Raw genomic sequence first — 22652 nt, 5'->3', positions numbered from 1 at the left:
ATTCAAGGGGTCTGAGTAAGTTCCGAATGCACTGTATGTTCTTTCTTTGGGCGGCACCCAATCTATTTCACCTGAAGTGAGCAAATCACATGATCTATTTCCTCTAATGCTTGCAGTTCGAGTGTAGAGAGATGTTGTCAGGTCGATGTAATATACAGCCAATGTCGATTCAAATCAATGCTCCCAGTGCTACATACAGTATAATTCCCTAGATTTACTAAATATTCAATTCGTCCTGTTGTGTTTAAAGAGAGAATCAAACAAAGAAGGTAGAGCTAAAATGTAATGGTAAAAACGTTTTGAAAATGAAAGTATATAATATACATGTTATGAGAGGGAAAATACATAAGAGAAAGTGTATATAAACAAGCTTACTAGGCCTACAGTATACTGTATATGGCTCCAAGTCACAATGGTCATGTATCACACCAAGAGGTTGTACATCTTTAATGAAGCACAGTAGTCAATAGTGCTATTACTGTTTGATACTACTCAGCAGCAGTACAGTATGACACTTATGGCTTGCTAAGCTCTTTTGTTAGTACTTATTCTCTTTCAAAGCAGTCTCTGCTCTCTCAAGATGCTCAGTGCTGGCCTGGACTGTTCCAGTGGGTCAGCGTAATTCTCTGTGACTGAGTGGATGTGACACACACACTCACACGCACTCACACGCACTCACACGCACGCACACGCACACACACACACACACACTCACTCACATATGCATGCACGCATACACACAAACACACACACACACACAAACACACACACCCACACAAACACAAACACACATACACACACTGCCTTGGGCTTGAATTTCTCTATGGGTGAGGAGACCATTAAGGATGATACCTCTCCAACACTATCTTACTATTCCTCTCTTTCATTTGCCATCATTCATTTGCTTTCATTTTCTCTCTCATTTGCTCTCTCTCCCTGTTCTACCCTCCTCCTAAAACAGAGGTCCTTTCACCATGAAGACACGTTTACAAAGACGCCTTTTTGTCAACCAAACTGTCAAACCTGCAACAAAGAGAAGAATAAAGTATTGGGTGAAAGGAGAACAACCACCCTACTCATCCTTTGTCTCCCCCCCCTCTCTCTTTCCCTCTCTCTCTCTCTCTCTCTCTCTCTCTCTCTCTCTCTCTCTCTCTCTCTCTCTCTCTCTCTCTCCCTCTCTCTCTCTCTCTCTCTCTCTCTCTCTCTCTCTCTCTCTCTCTCTCTCCCTCCCTCTCTCTCTCTCTCTCTCTCTCTCTCTTCTCCCCCCCTCTCTCTCTCTCTTTCTCTCTCTCTCTCTCTCTCCTCTCTCTCTCTCTCTCTCTCTCTCTCTCTCTCTCTCTCTCTCTCTCCCCATATCTCTCTCTCCCTATATCTCTCTCTCCCCATATCTCTCTCTCTGGCTGTGTAGAAGTGTGACTGCCTGCTCAGTCTGGAAGCATACTCTGCCGACCAGAAGCGGCGTGTGTGTCAGTGTCTGAAGGACACCATTGACAAGCAGCTCCAGCTCCAGAGGAGTGCGCCTTTCTACCCTCCTGCCGACCAGGTAGGAAACACACACACCCTCATCCTGCCACTCACTGGCTCATCTGCGCTCACACTCATCCCTGCTCTCATTCACTCACAGGACCATCACTGAAGCACATGGCTTGTATTGTACTCATGGTGAGAGTGCATCCAGTGTGCTACTCTGCTTCTCCAATGAAGTCTGCTGGTTTCTCCTTGTTTTATCAGCTGCTGTGTAGATCTTTATATGACTATGGAGTGCTCCCATGTAGCTTGCCAAGACCTTTGGGTTTGCTTGGTTCTTGTGTTGGAAGTGCAGTGGGCATTCTTTATTTGGACACTACTCCAAGCACTGTTCTAGAACCTGTTCTTACCTGTTCATTAGAGAAGAGAGGGGTTATACTGAAACAGAATAAAAGAAAAGGAAACCCGTATCTTGAAAACCCGTTTATCAAAATAGTCCATCCTTCCCTCTTAGAAATACTTGTTCCAAAAGGGTTCTTCGGCTGTCCCCATAGGAGAACGCATTTCGGTTCCAGGTAGAACCCTTTTTGGTTTCAGGTAGAACCCTTTTGGGTTTCATGTAGAAACCTCTGAGGAAAGGGTTCTACATGGAACCAAAAAGGTTTCTTCAATGGGTTCTCCTATGGGGACAGACGAAGAACTCTTTTAGGTTCTAGATAGCACTTTTTTTCTAAGAGAATGTACTACAGTACCTGTATGATCCATTGTTTCATATTCTCTATCCTTATTTCCCCTAAATGGAAGGTTTGGACAGACAGACAGACACTATGTCCTATACTATCTAGCTGTGGTCCTATTGCTCTCTAGCTTCATTATGTGTCTGGCCTTCACACCTGCCATCCATTAGGCCTTTATTCTCCTAGCAACATGAAAGAGAGGGATGAGCTCGCGCTCTTTTATCCCTCTCTCTCTCAATCAACCAGGGAATACGCCTTTCTCTGCTTGTCCCTGGTTTTGTTTCTATCCTGTCACCTCTCCCTGCCTCCTCTCGCTGTGTGTGTGTGTGTGTATGTGTGTGTGTGTGTGTGTGCGTGTGTGGGTGCCTGTGTGTGTATGTGTATGTCTGTGCTTTTTTCCGGTGGCAGCAGCTGTTTTTCTGGGCTGACCCATTTACCAACTAGAGAGGAGTGAGACAGAATTAAGGAGTAAGACAGAAGAGAGGAGTGAGACAGAAGAGAGGAGTAAGACAGAAGAGAGGAGTGAGACAGAAGAGAGGAGTGAGACAGAAGAGAGGAGTGAGAAAGAAGAGAGGAGTGAGACAGAAGAGAGGAGTGAGTGAATTTGTGTGAAATAAAGGAGGAGTGATAGGAAAGTCTAACAGGATAGCTATGTGCTGATTCTCTGACCAGAGGAGAAATATGTTGTGAGAATGATGGAGTTGAAACAGTCAGTCATATCTATGTGATGTTGTATAGAAGGAGTAGTTCCAGAGAAGGGGGTTAACACCATATGAGTGGAATAGGGCAGTACTGTATCATCACCCTGGTTGCGTCCCAAATGGCACCCTATTCCCTATATAGTGCGTTACTTTTGACAAGAGACCTATGGGCCTGGGTCAAAAGTAGTTCATTAAATTTGGAATAGGGTGCCATGTGGGATGCATACCCAGTCCTTTGACCTAAAGGAGACGGAGTGAAACAGAGTAATGATGGCTGTGTGACATATTCTGGCATCTTCATGTCGAAAGCAGTGACAGTCTGAGTCCACCTCTGTGAAGTGATACAGATTTGGTCCCCGTAAGGCAGAGCAGAGAGGACATGTGTTGGGACTCATCTGATAGGGGAGATCAGTTCACCGCGGTCACACTTTTGGCTGTGTGTGTGTGTGCGTAGACTGTGTGTGTGCGCGCGTGTGTGTGTGCCAGCATCCATTAGACTCATCAGACAGCAGAGATGAGTTTATGACGGTCACACTGGTACCAAGGTGGTGACAGTAACAATGGTCATCAAAATTGTTAAAAGGTTTCAAAAACAATTCTAATAAATGCAGCGGTTGAACAATGGATGAAGACACTCCAAACTAAAAAATAAAAGATAATCAATCAGATAGTGACTGAATTATAGCACATAAAACATTTTACTGGCATGGACAAATAATGAATGGAGTTCAGGGATTTGGGTGGAAATTCAGGTATTCAATTCATTGTAAAATGTCACTTTTGTTTTCTTAGAATGCACTCATATATAAATTTTCTAATGGTATCAGGTATTTTTTCAATATTTTGTTTAAAAAATAAAGATAATTATATGTGCCTCGTTTGAATAAATAAAAAAAGGGTGTATTTGCATATATTAACACATTAACGTAAATGGGTAGAACAGGGCTACAACCACCAACAACTTGCTCTGTCTACCCTACCTGCACTCATCTACGCTGTCTAGACTGCCTCATTAATTACTGTTGTTGTCACATTCTCTTGCATAATTCAACAAGTGTGTCAATAGCAGTATACCCTCGGATTAAAAATCAAAATGCTTATCTAGATTACTCCTATCTATACATACTTTACAGTGTTTGCGAGGTCAGACATAATATCACTAATCTGAGTGTTCATTGTCAGAAGTTGCTTTCATTTCAGCGCATCTCATTTGTAAACATTTCAACTGTATTCAATTATTACTATTTTTAATTCCAGAAAAAATTAACACCAATCAAAATAAAGTTATCTTTCTTCTCTTTCTTGTGATGTAAGTGTCGAGACGATGCATCAAATCCCGGATGAAGCATTAGCGTTCTTAGAGATGCAACGGAAAGCCAATGTAATCTGTTAACAGGAAAAAACGACAGGCACAAGCAAGAGTATGAAAGAGTCGCAGGAGGAAAATAAAGCAATCAGGCGATATTTAAGTGAGAAGTGGATTTTGCACCCTTCAAACACAGGAAATAGATGGCTTAAAAAGACAGATCCTCAGGTGGGCGGGGCATGCGCGTTGTAGTGACAGCACACAGACTGTCCACGGCGTGGCTAGACAGTCAATAAGAGCATGCGCATTTAAACCACTGTTCTAAATAGACAAACAGGTGTCTTCAATCCATATAGGAAGCAATGACATTGTCTTCTCATTAAATAAATACTGTGCGATTGGATAATCTATTTACATTTCCATCAACAAATACACTGCTGTGTCCTTTCTTTACTTGATGGATTGTTAATGGCTCATTCGTGTTTCTCGTGCTATATCTGTCCAGTATGTGTGTGTGTGTCCTGTGTGCCCCAGGAGTTCTAGAACTCCTAACCTTTGACCTGTAGCCTTATCATCAGGGGTGTTTACGGTGTTCACTGACAGCGAGCCAGAGAGCTCCTGAGAGGGAGGCTATGCTTTGCTGTGTATTCCTTAATGTTTTTCCATGGTTTCCACCGTTGAATGCCCAGATCCCTTGCTAATTGGCGGGATGAGTCACATATGGATGACTGTGTTAGAAAAAAAGAGAGACACACACACACACACACACACACACACACACACACACACACACTGATCCTTTATCTGTACACACACATACACACAGTCCTGGCCCTGGCCCTGATTACTATTTTAACCCATTTGTTTTTAACCACATGTCACTATGAAAATCCTATGCCATTAGTAACCCTAACATGTAATCGATATAGTATGTTTTATTCTCGGTCACAATCGACGATGGGGAACATACATTTCTCTGCCTATAATAAAATGAACAGACATTTACCCCTATTCCTCAATATCTAGAGGTATATACCTCAGCCCACTAATCCACACACCTAAACCCAATTACCCACATGCCAATACCCTAATATTGATACATCCATGCCCTAACCCTAACACCCACATGCCAATACCCTAATATTGATACAATCAAGTACCGATACACCCATATCCTAGACCTAAACCCCCTATTTGTTACTCATAGACACCAGTTCCTTTACCAATACACCTCATCCCTGTTACTTGCCTATCTCAGCCCTGTTACCCACTTTCCTTAGGCCTGTATTCCCCAAGTCACCAACAGTAACATACATGTATATCCAGGTAGTCACTGCATAGTCCTGTGTCCTCTGACCTGTATACCCTAATCATTTCATAGATAAACTCACAGTACAGTGGTATAACACATGTGCCCCATCCCCATTCACTTTTTTCCTACCACAAACTTGTTGTCAGAAAGGATTTGAATGGGCAATATACGTCCTTCCAGACCCATTAGCTGTATGAGACTTGTGTATCCCTACACCCCATTACTCATATAAACCAGATAAATCCATGGGCATACTCATATAAAACAGGTCTACCCCAGTGCCCAAGCCTCAACATTCATACAAACCAGGTCTACACTTGTACTTCAGCCCCAATATTGATTAAAACAAAAATACAGGTCTACTGCTACATGTCAGCCCCAATTGTCATAAAAAGAGGTGTACTTCTGCATTTCAGCCCCGATATTCATACAAACCAGGTCTACACCTGTACAGCTCCAATTTACATACCTACAAAGTCTTCACCTGTGTTTGAACCCAATTAGTCAACTAAGCCAGGTCTAAATGTGCCAAAGCCTGAATACTCATAAACTGTAAACCAGGTCTACCCCTGCACCTCAGCTCCAGTACTCCTATAAACTAGGTCTACACACTTGACTGAGTCCCAATACTAATATTAACCAGATCTACACAATTACACCTGCATATTTCAGCCGGAATACCCATACGAACCAGGTTTATACCCTCGTGACTATTCAGAAAAACTCACATAAACCAGGTCTAACATTGTGCAAGAGACACTAAACAAATCTATTGACATTAAATATTTGTTAAGTTATTACACTCATTCAGTTTATGGGTCTATACATGGCAAATTCCCCTGAAATAACAACATATGGCGTTTTAGAGTCAAAATCACTGATTTAAACATATGTGAAGGCTACTGGATAATGGTCAAATCATCTGTAAGATCATCTTGATCAAGTATATCCATGACCCAACTCAACTTCAATCTACTGAAAAAAAGAAATAATCTGCTATGATTAAATATGTATAATACGTTCGAACCAATGTATTTTCACATTGTTCACAAATGAGACGGCTAAGATATTTTCATATACCACAAGCATCATGGATTCAATGCATTGAAAATGAAGGCGCATATGTAAACTAGACCCTTTAAACATTCTATTTACAAAAAAATATTGTAAAAGTTTAACAATGTATTTTTTTTAAAAGCTGTTGAACACAGACTTCTGGTGCCAAATTCGACTGTAAAAGTACACCCTGGAGATTTATGCTTGTGATCTTGTGACCATTTTGAGAAATCATATGAAGCTTCTCTGAATATACTAGACAGCTTAATAATGCCTAATACTGTATATGATTTATTTTTTGATAAGTAGAACTTTTAAATTCTCTAAAGCCTGTAAAATATAAACGTTTTTTTTCTTCTCACTATTGTGATCGATTAAATGGGTTAACAGCAGGATTCCCCCCTCTGGTCCAGCTGATGCACACACAGTGAACAATCATCCAATAAATATGTATCTATCTTTCTTAGGGACCTAAACACAGGGCATGAGAAGGAGTGTGTGTGTGTGTGTGTATACATGTGTATCTATGTGTGTGTGTGTGTGTGTGTGTGTGTGTGTGTGTGTGTGTGTGTGTGTGTGTGTGTAGTACAAAAAACAACAATTTGACAAACTGGGGACGTTTTATTAGACCCCACAAGGTCAAATGCTATTTCTAGCGGGTTTAGGGTTAACGTTAGAATTAGTGTTAGGGTTAGAATTAGGTTTAAGTTAGGTTAGGGTTAGGAGCTAGGGTTCGTTTTAGGGTTAGGGTTAAGGTTAGGTTTTGGGGTTAAGGTTAAGGTTAGGATTAGGGTTAGGATTTTGAATGGGACTGAATTGTGTGTTCCCACAAGGTTAGTTATACAATACTGTGTGTGTGTGTGAGTGTGTGAGTGTGTGAGTGTGTGAGTGTGTGAGTGTGTGAGTGTGTGAGTGTGTGAGTGTGTGAGTGTGTGAGTGAGTGAGTGAGTGAGTGAGTGAGTGTGTGTGTGTGTGTGTGAAGGGAGAAAAATATCACAAGACCTATGTCAATGGGACCAATCATCAGTCTTGTAGTAAAATGTATATGTATTGTATGGTGATTAGGTCAAATTAATGATTCTGAACATTCCTCTATGCTTACACTGGAATCTCTTTAGTATAGCCATTCCATTACTTGAGTGGACCCTAAGGGTAATTCAGCAATACATATCCAATCATGACAATATTAGTTCAATTTTAATCTGGATAATGTATTGGTTTAATTTGAGGTAAACTTGTGCAGTTATGAGAAATGAAACACTCTAATGAATAGATATTTAATCATAATAAAGCTTTTGTAATGATAAGAAATCCTAAATATGGCTTAATATGGCTTAAAGTCTTAATATGGCTGTTGTGGTCTATGCCTTTGTGCTCTCTTAGGACACTTTAACAGGGTGTTATAAATTAAATGTTTTCAGGGAGGTCAGACCATGCATCATGCGTGCATATGCACGTGGTTGTGTGTGTGTGTGTGTGTGTTCAGTCCCTTGTGTTGTTACATTTAGAGGTCTAAGGGTACAAAGCAACCGTTGGGTAATTGGGTGAGCCAGGACAAGGGTTGTCAAGGGTTATGTCTTGCAGTTGTCAAATCTGAACCGTGAGAGTTTCTCCACTTTGACCATAGAGTTAGCGATCAGTGTTGTGCGGTGCTCAGTGTTTTGGATGAACTCTGCGGTCATAACTCCCCCTCTGACAGAACCTGACTCAGAGCTGACCACTAGTTCCAAAAGCTGAACCAGCACAATGTGATTTGAAATAAACACAACTTTCATTTTATTACTAACTCAACACTAAAAGCCCCAAATGAGTTGATGATTTCACTTCGGCCTAATAAATACACAATCCCTTTCAGCTTGTCTTGCTGGTGGAAGACATTTTCTACTGTAGGCTGCTCCAAATGTGTCAAAAATGCTCTTATATTCTGACTTTGGAGGATTCTCTTTCACTAGTACTTAAGTACATTAACAAAGGCCTGGGAGAGTGTCTTTTGTGGAGCTTGTCAGTAGCAGTTGCCAGTTGAACTGTAAGCTTTGATTTTATTTAATGTTTTAGAGGGAAAGAGGGAGGAAGAAAAAGAGAGACACAGAGAGAGAGAGAGAGAGAGAGAGAGAGAGAGAGAGAGAGAGAGAGAGAGAGAGAGAGAGAGAGAGAGAGAGAGAGAGAGAGAGAGAGAGAGAGAGAGAGAGAGAGAGAGAGAGAGAGAGAGAGAGAGAGAGAGAGAGAGACAGAGAGAGAGAGAGAGACAGAGAGAGAGAGAGAGACAGAGACAGAGAGAGAGAGACAGAGAGAGAGAGACAGAGAGACAGAGTTCCTCTTTAATTAGTGTTGCATTTCCCATAATGTCAGAAACAGCATTTCACCTCTGATGTATGGAGGGTTAATTCTCACTCTGCTGAACCACACGTTTAATGTACTCTTGAGAAAAGGAGCGCTGAGCTAAACGCTAAAGTAAAACTGACTTTAGCTTACCTGTGTACGAGTATGCAAACGGCTACTATATGCAAAAAGTCAACCAGGTCACCGTAATTCCCATTCCTCTGCATGGTCACAGTGCTGATGTTGAAAATTGCCCCAGTTTCACTGGCACTCGGGGGCATTGAAAGCAGCTTTTTATTTTAGAGCTGACTGAAGTTTGTTGATGAGCTTTCTCCACTTGAGCCAGTAATTCCCTCCAAACCCCTTGTGAAAGACTGGGGGAGAGGATAAGAGTTGGAGGCAGTTTGCTGGCTCTGTGTGCGGACGTTCTCAATGTACTTTCAGTGTTTGGTTCGTTCAAAGAGCTTGAGGGCTGAATTTGCGGGTAACGTCAAATATTGTGTAGTGAATAGTCACCATAGTCACCAAGTCTTCTGAGTGTATTTTCTAATAGCAGCTTGCTGGCTCCTGCTTTGTTTACGGGTTACATCGATTTTCATTATTGTTGAGTTATTATTATTGAAATGTGTGTTTTTGCTAATGTTGTTGTATAGTATGGTAACCATGTGCCACATTGGTTCTAGTTAATTCAGTCATTCTAGGTATTGTTAGAAAGAGTTTCCTTTCTCAGATGGTATCCCTGTCATGCTCAGTCTCTTCATAGTAAGTGGGGTAGGACTGTCTGGGACAATGCATTCCATTGCTACTGTAGGCATGTGAACTAGTGATGCAGCTACATGGTTGTAGTCACCTCCACTGCCAAGTTCCAGGAATCCTAGTACTAAAACTGTAGTCTGGGGTATTCAGGGGAGATAGTTATGTCCCCTGACTGTCTCTCTGTCCTCTCCCTAACCGCCATGCAGTCAGCCCTCACACACACCACGGGACTCTGCCACCCACACACGCACACAACGCTTCTATTCCTGGCCAGGACACTTTTCTCCCTCAATGCATGATTGTCACATGGACAGAAGTATGGATGTACCCAAGCACGCACGTATGCACACACACACACACACACACACACACACACACACACACACACACACACACACACACACACAAAAACACACACACACACACCCAACTCCCGGGTGGATGGTCATACAGTACATAAGCCTATGATCTCATCCTGCTGTATGCTTCCAGTACTATCTGTGTCCGGGCTGCATTAGCCAGAGAGCTGCTGGAAAAGTACATTTGTTCAGCTGGACACACACACTAGCACACACGCACTCACTCACACTCTCCAACCAGCATCTGCTGCTCAACGAGCTAATCTAGGTTGTCCTGTGGAGCAGAAACAGATACTTAGACAGCTGAGAGTTTTCTAGTGGATCTAAGTGCTAAGCTAGGCTACGGTTATATACCACAACACACAGGGGCGCCTCAGACATGGCCTAGCCTTCACCTCGCCAGGAGAGGTCCTTAATGTTTCAGATGTCTAATGGACGAAGGATGTCTGCTGGGCCTCAGAGACCGCCTAGACTTTCTCTGACTGTCTGACTCTCATGTCAAATGTATGATGTTCCTTTTTTGGATGGAGATGTGGGTGGTTTTAGGGAAGAGCTAGCTTGTTTGCTAGGCAGCTATGACGTAGCTATGACATAAGTTTGACGGTACAGGTTTTATAGCCGCATGACTTGTATGACGTTAGCATGACCTTTCATGGTGTTTACTCACCTGTGTCACCCCCTCCCTTCTTCTCTCCTTCCTTCCCTCCCTCCCTTCCTCACTCCTCTCCTCCTTTCACATCTCTTCAACCTGAGGCTATGAGAGTTATACTGGAATCAACTGTTCTCTGTAACACACTATAAAGTACTCAACAAATGCACACACACACACACAGTCATAACAAGTACAGTGCATTATAGGCAATGGGAAAAGAGGAAGGACATTCCATTAGAAGTTGTAAATCACCACTTTAGTCTCTGTACAGTCTGGTACATAGTCCATTTTCACCTGCCTGTGTGAGGGAAGAGAGGTGCTTAGTTACCTGTCTCTGACTCTTTGTCACACACATGCACATGCGCTCACTCACTCGGACACATATGCACACACACACACTTTTTGATCCACTGCACTCTGGTCTTTGTAGTCCAATCCTCCTGTGGCTAGGGATGAGGGACACTTGTCTTCTCTCCTATAGCCTGTATGAAAACTGAAATAAAAGGTAATGTGCTCTCTCTCTCTCTCTCTCTCTCTCTCTCTCTCTCTCTCTCTCTCTCTCTCTCTCTCTCTCTCTCTCTCTCTATTGGCATAGTAAACATATGTTTACATTGCCAAAGCAAGTGAAATAGATAATAAACAAAAGTGAAATAAACAATAAAAAATTGACAGTAAACATTACACTCACAAAAGTTCCAAAAGAATAAAGACATTTCAAATGTCATATTATGTCTATATACATTGTTATTGTCACGATCGTCTTCTTGTGAGATATTGGACCAAGGCGCAGCGTGTGCAAAATACATCTCTTTATTAAGGAAGAGAGAAAAACACGAAACCGAACACTATCCAAAACTAACAAAACAACAAACGACCGTGAAGCTAAATAACGTAAGTGCACAGACAAGCAACAAACGTTCAACATAGACAATTACCCACAAACACATGATGCCCATGGCTGCCTTAAATATGGCTCCCAATTAGAGACAATAAACCACAGCTGTCTCCAATTGAGAACCAATCTAGGCAGCCATCAACATACAAACACCTAGACAAGACATTACCCCATTAAACCTACAAACCCCTAGACAAACCAACACACATACTTCACCATGTCACACCCTGACCTAACTAAATTATTAATGAAAACAAAGATAACTAAGGCCAGGGTGTGACATAACCCCCCCCTTAAGGTGCGAACTCCGGGCGCACCAGCATAAAGTCTAGGGGAGGGTCTGGGTGGGCGTCTGTCCACGGTGGCGGCTCTGGCACTGGTCGTGGTCCCCACTCCACCATAGTCACTACCCGCTTACGTAGCCTCCTCCAAATGACCACCCTCCAACTTAACCCCACTGGATTAAGGGGCAGCACCGGACTAAGAGGCAGCACCGGACTAAGGGGCAGCACCAGGATAAGGGGCAGCACCAGGATAAGGAGCAGCACCAGGATAAGGGGCAGCACCGGGCTAAGGGGCAGCACCGGACTAAGGGGCAGCACCGGACTAAGGGGCAGCACCGGACTAAGGGGCAGCACCAGGATAAGGGGCAGCACCAGGCTAAGGGGCAGCACCGGACTGAATGGCGGATCCTGGCTGGCTGGCTCTGGCGGATCCTGGCTGGCTGGCGGATCCTGGCTGGACGGCTCTGGCGGATCCCGGCTGGACGGCTCTGGCGGATCCCGGCTGGACGGCTCTGGCGGATCCCGGCTGGACGGCTCTGGCGGATCCCGGCTGGACGGCTCTGGCGGATCCCGGCTGGACGGCTCTGGCGGATCCCGGCTGGACGGCTCTGGCGGATCCTGGCTGGACGGCTCTGGCGGATCCTGGCTGGCGGAAGGCTCTGGCTGATCCTGTCTGGCGGACGGCTCTGAAGGCTCATGGCAGACGGGCGGCTTAGCAGGCTCAGTACAGACGGGCAGTTCATGCAGCGCTTGGCAGACGGACAGTTCAGACGGCGTTGGGCAGACGGGCAGTTCAGGCGCCGTTGGGCAGACGGCAGACTCTGGCCGGCCGAGACGCACTATAGGCCTGGTGCGTGGTGCCGGAACTGGAGGTACCGGGCTGAGGACACGCATCTCAGGGCTAGTGCGGGGAGAAGGAACAGGGCATGCTGGACCCTGGGGACGCACATAAGGCCTAGTGCGTGGTGCCGGAACTGGTGGTCCCGGGCTGAGGACACGCATCTCAGGGCTAGTGCGGGGAGAAGGAACAGGGCATGCTGGACCCTGGGGACGCACATAAGGCCTAGTGCGTGGTGCCGGAACTGGTGGTCCCGGGCTGAGGACACGCATCTCAGGGCTAGTGCGGGGAGCAGGAACAGGCCGGACCGGGCTGGCGACGCGCACCGTAGGTTTGGTGCGAGTGGCAGGAACAGGCCGGACCGGGCTGGCGACGCGCACCGTAGGTTTGGTGCGAGTGGCAGGAACAGGCCGGGTCGGCCTGGCGACGCGCACCGTTAACATAGTGCGTGGAGCAGGAACAGGCCTGGCTGGGCTGGCGACGCACCCCGTAGGCTTAGTGCGTAGAGCAGGGACAGGCCGGGCTGGGCTGGCGACGCGCACCATTAACTTAGTGCGTGGAGCAGGAACAGGCCTGGCTGGGCTGGCGACGCACCCCGTAGGCTTAGTGCGTAGAGCAGGGACAGGCCGGGCTAGGCTGGCGACGCACACCTTAGGCTTAGTACGTGGAGCAGGAACCGGCCGGGCTGGGCTGGCGACGCACACCTTAGGCTTAGTACGTGGAGCAGGAACCGACCGGTCTGGACTGGCGACGCACACCGTGGGCTTGATGCGTGGAGTAGGAACAGGCCGGTCCGTACTGGGAACACACACCACTGGCCTTAACCGGGGATCAGGAACGGGCCGGACCGGACTGGTAACACACCTCAGTCTCTTACGCCGTGCCTCCACTGCTTCCCTCCCTCTACTCGCCAATGGCTCCCGTAATCCGGTAGCCTTCTCTCCACGTCTCTCTGTGGCAGCCTCCTGCTGCCCAGCCGCCCAGCCATGTGCCCCCCCAAAAAACTTTTTGGGGGTTGCCTTCGTCCTTCCGACGATGGCCCTGCTGACGCCGTTGCTCCTCTCTCAGTCGCCTCTCCACTGTTTCACTCCATGGCCGGCGATCCATCCCATCCACGATCTCCTCCCAAGTCCAAGACCCTTTACCGTCCACAATCTCCTCCCATGTCCAGACCCTTGGCTCCTGGACACGCTGCTTGGTCCTGGTATGGTGGGTAATTCTGTCACGATCGTCTTCTTGTGAGATATTGGACCAAGGCGCAGCGTGTGCAAAATACATCTCTTTATTAAGGAAGAGAGAAAAACACGAAACCGAACACTATCCAAAACTAACAAAACAACAAACGACCGTGAAGCTAAATAACGTAAGTGCACAGACAAGCAACAAACGTTCAACATAGACAATTACCCACAAACACATGATGCCCATGGCTCCCAATTAGAGACAATAAACCACAGCTGTCTCCAATTGAGAACCAATCTAGGCAGCCATCAACATACAAACACCTAGACAAGACATTACCCCATTAAACCTACAAACCCCTAGACAAACCAACACACATACTTCACCATGTCACACCCTGACCTAACTAAATTATTAATGAAAACAAAGATAACTAAGGCCAGGGTGTGACAGTTATAATGATGTGCAAATAGTTAAAGTACAAAAAGGAAAATAAATAAACATAAATATAGGTTGTATTTATAATGGTGTTTGTTCTTCACTGGTTGCCCTTTTCTTGTGGCAACAGGTCACACATCTTGCTGCTGTGATTGCACACTGTGGTATTTCACCCAATAGATATGGGAGTTTATCCAAATTGGATTTGTTTTCAAAATCTTTGTGGGTCTGTGTAATCTGAGGGAAATATGTGTCTCTAACATGGTCATCCATTTGGCAGGAAGTGCAGCTCAGTTTCCACCTCATTTTGTGGGAAGTGTGCGCATAGCCTGTCTTCTCGAGAGCCAGGTCTGCCTACGGCGGCCTTTCACAATAACAAGGGTATGCACACTGAGTCTGTATATAGTCAAAGATTTCCTTAATTTTGGGTCAGTCACTGTGGTCAGGTATTCTGCCACTGTGTACTCTCTGTTTAGGGCAAATAGCATTCTAGTTTGCACTGTGTTTTTTGTAAATTCTTTCCAATGTGTCAAGTAATTATCTTTTTGTTTTCTCATGATTTGGTTGGGTCTAATTGTGTTGCTGTCCTGGGGCTCTGTGGGGTCCGTTTGTGAACAGAGCCTCAGGACCAGCTTGCTTAGGGGACTCTTCTCCAGGTTCATCTCTCTATAGGTGCTGGCTTTGTTATGAAAGGTTTGGGAATCGCTTCCTTTTAGGTGGTTGTACAATTGAACGGCTCTTTTCTGGATTTTGATCATTTGCGGGTATCGGCCTAATTCTGCTCTGCATTCATTATTTGGTGTTTTTCGTTGTACATAGAGGATACTTTTGCAGAATTCTGTATGCAGAGTCTCAATTTGGTGTTTGTCCCATTTTGTGAATTATTGGTTGGTGAGCGGACCCCAGACTACTTGCAAGCCGAAGAACACCATCCCAACCGTGAAGCACGGGGGTGGCAGCATCATGCTGTTGGGGTGCTTTGCTGCAGGAGGGACTGGTGCACTTCACAAAATAGATGTCATCATGAGGAAGGAAAATGATGTGGATATATTGAAGCAACATCTCAAGACATCAATCAAGAAGTTAAAGCTTGGTCGCAAATGGGTCTTCCAAATGGACAATGACCCCAAGCATACTTCCAAAGTTTTGGCAAAATGGCTTAAGGACAACAAAGTCAAGGTATTGGAGTGGCCATCACAAAGCCCTGACCTCAATCCTATAGAAAATGTGTGGGCAAAACTGAAAAAGCGTGTGCGAGCAAGGAGGCCTACAAACCTGACTCAGTTACACCAGCTCTGTCAGGAGGAATGGGCCAAAATTCACCCAACTTATTGTGGGAAGCTTGTGGAAGGCTACCCTAAACGTTTGACCCAAGTTAAACAATTTAAAGGCAGTGCTACCAAATGCTAATTGAGTGTATGTAAATTCCTGACCCACTGGGACTGTGATGAAATAAATAAAAGCTGAAAGAAATCATTCTCTCTACTATTATTCTGACATTTCACATTCTTAAAATAAAGTGGTGATCCTAACTACCCTAAGACAGGGAATTTGTACTAGGATTAAATGTCAGGAATTGTGAAACTGAGTTTAAATGTATTTGTGTCAAGGTAGATGTAGGTGGGTGTGGTGGTGGAATCAGGCGCAGGACGCAGAACGTTAGTCCAACAGACTTTAGTAGATGCACACAAAACAATCACGAATAAATGCCCTGAGGCGAAAACTCCGCACGTAGGCGAAAAGAACGGGCGCACTAACAGTCCAAACAATATGGAGAAATAGCTCAACCGAGCAAACAGTAGAATGACAGCCTACCGGCACGACAGTAAAACAATAACACACAACACTAGACAAACACAACGAGAACTTATAGGACACTAATTACACTAAACGATAACAGGTGTAACAACAATCAGACAAAAGCAAACGAACATAGAAACATGCAACGGTGGCAGCTAGTATTCCGGAGACGACGAACGCCGAAGCCTGCCCGAGCAAGGAAGAGAGGCAGCCTCGGCCGAAACCGTGACAGTACCCCCCTTGACGCGCGGCTCCAGACGTGCGCCGACTCCGGCCTCGGGGACGACCAGGAGGACGCGAGCAGGGTGCGTCCGGTGCCCACGATGGAATTCCGTCAGGAGAGACGGGTCCAAAATGTCTCTCCTCGGCACCCAGCACCGTTCCTCCGGGCCGTACCCCTCCCACTCCACTAGATATTGGAGACCCCCATCCGACGTCTCGAATCCAAGATGGACCGCACGGAGTACTCCGGTGCCCCTCGATGTCCAATGGGGGCGGAGGAGTCTCCCTGATCTCACTTTCTTGGAGTGGGCCAGCTACCACCGGCCTGAGAAGAGACACATGGAACGAGGGGTTAATACTTTTATACTCAACAGGTAGTTGTAACTTGTAACACACCTCGTTCAACCTTCTCAGGACTTTAAATGGCCCTACAAACCGCCGACCCAGTTTCCGACAGGGCAGGCGGAGGGGCAGGTTTCTGGTAGAGAGCCAGACTCGATCACCAGGTGCGTACACCGGTCCCTCACTGCGGTGGAGATCGGCGCTCGCCTTATGACGACGGAGGGCCCGCTGCAGGTGGACGTGTGCAGCGTTCCATGTCTCCTCCGAGCGCCGCGCCCACTCATCCACCGCAGGAGCCTCGATCTGGCTCTGCTGCCAAGGTGCCAGAACCGGCTGGTAACCTAACACACATTGGAAAGGGGTTAGGTTAGTGGAGGAATGGCGTAGGGGAATTCTGGGCCATTTCGGCCCAGGAACGCACCTTGCCCACTCCTCCGGCCGGTCCTGGCAGTATGTTCTAAGAAACCTACCCACATCCTGGTTCACGCGTTCCACCTGCCCATTACTCTCCGGGTGGTAACCCGAGGTGAGGCTCACCGAGACCCCCAACCGCTCCATAAAAGCCCTCCAGACTCTGGAGGTAAATTGGGGACCTCGATCAGACACAATATCCTCGGGTACCCCGTAGTGCCGGAACACATGGGTGAATAATGCTTCGGCGGTTTGCAGGGCAGTAGGAAGGCCCGGCATAGGGAGCAAACGACAGGCCTTAGAAAACCGGTCCACAACGACCAGTATAGTGGTATTCCCCTGTGAAGGAGGAAGGTCAGTGAGGAAATCCACCGAGAGGTGAGACCATGGTCGTTATGGAACGGGCAGGGGTAGTAACTTACCCCTAGGCAGATGTCTAGGCGCCTTACACTGGGCGCACACCGAGCAGGAGGAAACATAAACCCTCACATCCCTCGCCAACGTGGGCCACCAGTACTTGGCACTAAGACAGTGCACTGTCCGGCCGATACCAGGGTGTCCAGAGGAGGGTGACGTGTGAGCCCAATAGATCAATCGATCCCGAACCTCGAGCGGAACGTACTTCCGACCCTCCGGGCATTGAGGTGGACTAGGGTCGGTGCGTAACGCCCGCTCGAGTTCGGCATCGACCTCCCACACTACCGGTGCCACCAGACACGACTCCGGCAGTATGGGAGTGGGCTCCACGGACCTCTCCTCCGTGTCATACCGCCGAGACAGTGCGTCTGCCTTACCATTCTGTGACCCAGGGATGTACGTGATCTTAAATGTGAACCGGGTCAAAAACATATTCCACCTCGCCTGGCGAGGGTTCAGCCTCCTCGCTGCCCGGATGTACTCCAGGTTACGGTGGTCCGTCAAAATGAGGAAAGGGTGTTGAGCCCCCTCAAGCCAGTGCCTCCACACCTTTAGGGCCTGTACCACGGCTAACAGCTCCCTGTCCCCCACGTCATAGTTTCGCTCCGCCGGACTGAGCTTCTTGGAATAAAAAGCACAGGGGCGGAGTTTAGGTGGCGCGCCGGACCGTTGCGACAGCACAGCTCCTATACCGGCCTCTGACGCGTCCACCTCTACCTGAAATGGCAAAGAGGGATCCGGATGCGCCAGCACCGGAGCCGAGGTAAACAGGTCCTTCATCCTCCCAAACGCCCTGTCCGCCTCGGCTGACCACTGCAGACGCACCGGACCCCCCTTCAAAAGAGACGTTATGGGAGCTGCCACCTGTCCAAAACCCCCGGATAAACCTCCGGTAATAATTCGCAAACCCCAAAAACTGCTGCACCTCCTTCACAGTGGTTGGCGTTTGCCAATTACGCACGGCTGACACCCGGTCTACCTCCATCTCTCACCCCTGACGCAGACAACTGATAACCCAAAAAGGAGACCGACTCCTGGAAGAACAGACACTTCTCTGCCTTGACATACAGGTCGTGCTCCAACAGCCTCCGCAACACTCGGCGCACCAGGGCCACATGCTCGACTCGGGTAGGCGAGTACACGAGAATGTCATCGATGTACACGACCACCCCCTGTCCCTGCATGTCCCTGAAGATCTCATCCACGAATGATTGGAAAACTGAAGGAGCGTTCATCAACCCGTATGGCATGACAAGATACTCGTAATGGCCCGAGGTGGTGCTAAAGGCTGTCTTCCATTCATCGCCCCCCCTAATGCGCACCAAGTTGTACGCGCTCCTGAGATCTAATTTAGTGAAGAAACGCGCCCGTGCAATGACTCCGTCATGGTCGCAATCAGCGGGAGTGGATAACTGTACTTCACCGTGATCTGATTGAGACCACGGTAATCAATGCACGGGCGTAATCCTCCATCCTTTTTCTTCACAAAAAAGAAACTCGAGGACGCAGGGGAAGTGGAGGGCCGTATGTATCCTTGTCTCAGAGATTCGTCTATGTACGTCTCCATAGCTCTCTTCTCCTCCTGAGACAGAGGATACACATGGCTCCGTGGGAGCGCAGCTCCTGCCTGGAGGTCTATCGCACAATCTCCCAGCCTATGGGGAGGCAACTGCGTCGCCCTCGACTTACTGAACACAATAGCCAAATCCCCATACTCAGGGGGAACGTGCAATGCGGGCACCTGGTTTGGACTCTCCACCGAGGTAGCCCCTACGGAAACGCCTAAACATCGACCCACACACTGGGAAGACCACTCCATCAGAGCCCTCTCCTGCCACGAAATAGATGAGTTATGGGTACTCAACCAGGGCATGCCCAGCACCACCGGATACGCAGGCGAGTCGATCAGAAATAGCTGGATCATCTCCTGATGACCCCCCTGCGCACACATCCTAAGTGGCGCAGTGACCTCCCTGATCAAGCCCGCACCCAACGGACGGCTATCTAGGGCATGAACGGGGAAGGGAACATCAACAGGGAGAAGGGGAATCCCTAAGGCTACACAAAACTTCTTATCAACAAAATTCCCAGCCGCGCCTGAATCTACCAGCGCCTTATGCTGGGAATGAGGTGCTACCTGTGGAAAACGCACAGGTATACAGAAATGTGCAACAGAGAGCTCTGGGTGAGTGGGGCGCCTACTCACCTGGAAGGACTCCCCAGTGCGGGACCTGTCGTCCTCTCCCCTAGGAGGCCATCCCCAGCACCTAGCCGCGGTGTGTCCTCCCTGACCACAGTTGGTGCAGGAGATGGACCCCCTCGTAAGCCGACCCCTCCTCTCTCTAGCGCCAGCGCCCCGAGCTCCATGGGGCATGGCTCGGAGGCGCTGGAGGGTGAAATGGACGGACCCCCTCGGGACGTCCGCGGGTAGCTAGCAGGGTATCCAGCCTGATGGACATGTCGACCAACTGGTCGAACGAGAGGCTGGTGTCCCTAAAGGCCAGCTCCCTACGGACGTCCTCGCGTAGACTACATCGGTAGTGATCGATGAGAGCCCGCTCATTCCACCCTGCATCCGCCGCTAGAGTACGGAATTCCAAGGCGAACTCCTGGGCACTCCTCTCCCCCTGCCGGAGGCAGACCAGACGCCTCCCCGCCGCTTCCCCGGGGGATGGTCAAACACCGCCCTGAAGCGGCGGGAGAACTCGTCGTAGGTGATGGTGTTAGCGTCGATTCTCCTCCACTCTGCGTTGGCCCATTCCAACGCCTTCCCGAAAGGCAGGAGATCAGGGCGGACACGCTCTCGTGTCCCGAGGGCGCCGGGTGCACGGTGGCCAGGTAAAGCTCCACCTGGAGAAGGAATCCCTGACACCCGGCCGCGGTACCATCGTAGGCCCTCGGGAGCGAGAGTCGAACTCCTCTGGGTTCCGGAGTGGGAATGGGCTGACTAGCCGATGGTGCGGGCAGGGAGGCTGGCGGTGGAGGAGTCCCTCGGGTCTCCCAGCCTCGGATGGTGGTGATCACCTCCTGCAGTGCGGACCCCATCCGCAGGATCTGGTCATTTTGTTCACGGACCCTGTCCTCCAACGTCGCCTGTGCTGCTGCGGCTCCTGCTGATTCCATACTTGTGGTGTGTTATTCTGTCAAGGTAGATGTAGGTGGGTGTGGTGGTGGAATCAGGCGCAGGACGCAGAACGTTAGTCCAACAGACTTTAGTAGATGCACACAAAACAATCACGAATAAATGCCCTGAGGCGAAAACTCCGCACGTAGGCGAAAAGAACGGGCGCACTAACAGGTGCGACAAAACACTCCAAACAATATGGAGAAATAGCTCAACCGAGCAAACAGTAGAATGACAGCCTACCGGCACGACAGTAAAACAATAACACACAACACTAGACAAACACAACGAGAACTTATAGGACACTAATTTCACTAAACGATAACAGGTGTAACAACAATCAGACAAAAGCAAACGAACATAGAAACATGCAACGGTGGCAGCTAGTATTCCGGAGACGACGAACGCCGAAGCCTGCCCGAGCAAGGAAGAGAGGCAGCCTCAGCCGAAACCGTGACAATTTGACTAAGGTGTATGTAAACTTCCGACTTCAACTGTATATATGTTGAAGAGGAAGGGACTTAAGCTACATCCCTGTCTCACCCCACGGCCCTGTGGAAAGAAATGTGTGTTTTTTTGCCAATTTTAACCGCACACTTGTTGTTTGTGTACATGGATTTTATAATGTTGTATGTTTTTCCCCCAATAACACTTTCCATCAATTTGTATAGCAGACCCTCATGCCAAATTGAGTCAAAAGCTTTTTTGAAATCAACACAGCATGAGAAGACTTTGCCTTTGTTTTGGTTTGTTTGTTTATCAATTAGGGTGTGCAGGGTGAATATGTGGTCTGTCGTACAGTAATTTTGTAAAAAGCCAATTTGACATTTGCTCAGTACATTGTTTTCACTGAGGAAATGTACGAGTCTGCTGTTAATGCAGATGATTTTCCCAAGGTTGCTGTTGACGCATAACCCACGGTAGTTATTGGGGTCAAATTTGTCTACACTTTTGTGGATTGGGGTGATCAGTTCTTGATTCCAAATATTGGGGAAGATACCAGAGCTATGGATGATGTTAAAGAGTTTAAGAGTCTCTCTCTCTCTCTCTCTCTCTCTCTCTCTCTCTCTCTCTCTCTCTCTCTCTCTCTGTCTTAGTCTTAGTCTTTTGCCCCCTCCCTTTTTGACTGAGCAGGGACTCGTTCCTCTCTGTGAACTGATAGCAGGTTTCAAAGAAATATCTATTTATCTCCCTTTCTCGTTTCATTCATTCTCTCTTTCACCTCCTCCATCACACTCACCCTATCCTTTCAAGGTGATGTTTACTTGTCTCCATTGACTTCTGAATTGATCACAGTAATCTGTTAAAAGGGAAAGGGAGATACCTAGTCCGCTGTACAACTGAATGCATTCAACTGAAATGTGTCTTACGCATTTGAATCAGAGAGGTGCTGGGGGCTGCCTTAATCGCCATCCACGCCCATGGAACAGTTGTTGGGAGTTATCTGCCTTGCTCAGGGGCAGAATGACAGATTCTTACCTTGGGGATTCGATCCAACAACTTTTTGACTACTGGCCTATGCTGCTACCCGCCAGGCTACCTGCCGCTTTCTTTCAAAAACACACAAATACACACACACACTTTCTCACTCCATCAATGTGTGTGTGCGTGCGTACGTACATGCGTGCGTGCTTGCGTGTGTGTGTGTCGTTTTTGCCCGGCGGTGATATCCATCACGTCCTAGGATCAATTCCCCAGCCATGCTTTAAACTTTCATCAAATCTCTTTGATGGATCTTAATTTTTTGCTTTATTAAAAAGGCCCTTAACTATTTATAACTTGTTCTGTTGTTATATAATGCACTGGCATACATATACAGTATATCAATGCTTTGTATAAAAACTATTGGACCATATTATTTAAATTATTCACATTCTTGGGTTAGGATCATTAGAATTTCTCCGCAGAGGCCCAGAATGCAATGCTTAGGATAATAGTTTATTTAGGGACACATGAAACATATTCCCCTTTCCTATGACATGGATGTGCTGTATGTGGTAGGTCTATGACAACATGTGGAATGGTCCTTTCGTT

At 47.4% G+C, this 22652-nt stretch overlaps 1 protein-coding gene across 5 annotated transcripts in view; it reads left to right on the top strand.

The window, feature by feature from the left end:
• The window catches only part of LOC121582493 (regulator of G-protein signaling 3), a 211445-nt gene that overhangs the window by 89116 nt on the left and 99677 nt on the right, over window positions 1–22652 (top strand). For all 5 annotated transcript variants that reach the window (XM_041898312.2, XM_041898313.2, XM_045225117.1 and 2 more), the window contains one exon: window positions 1409–1543. In XM_041898312.2, the coding sequence (XP_041754246.1) occupies window positions 1409–1543 (135 nt within the window). The remainder of the gene's footprint in view (window positions 1–1408; window positions 1544–22652) is intronic.

Source organism: Coregonus clupeaformis, chromosome 15, assembly GCF_020615455.1.
Source record: "Coregonus clupeaformis isolate EN_2021a chromosome 15, ASM2061545v1, whole genome shotgun sequence".
NCBI classification, from domain to species: Eukaryota; Metazoa; Chordata; class Actinopteri; order Salmoniformes; family Salmonidae; genus Coregonus; species Coregonus clupeaformis.
The sequence above is the reverse complement of the archived record's forward strand: the minus strand, read 5'-3'. Positions and strand labels throughout refer to the sequence as shown.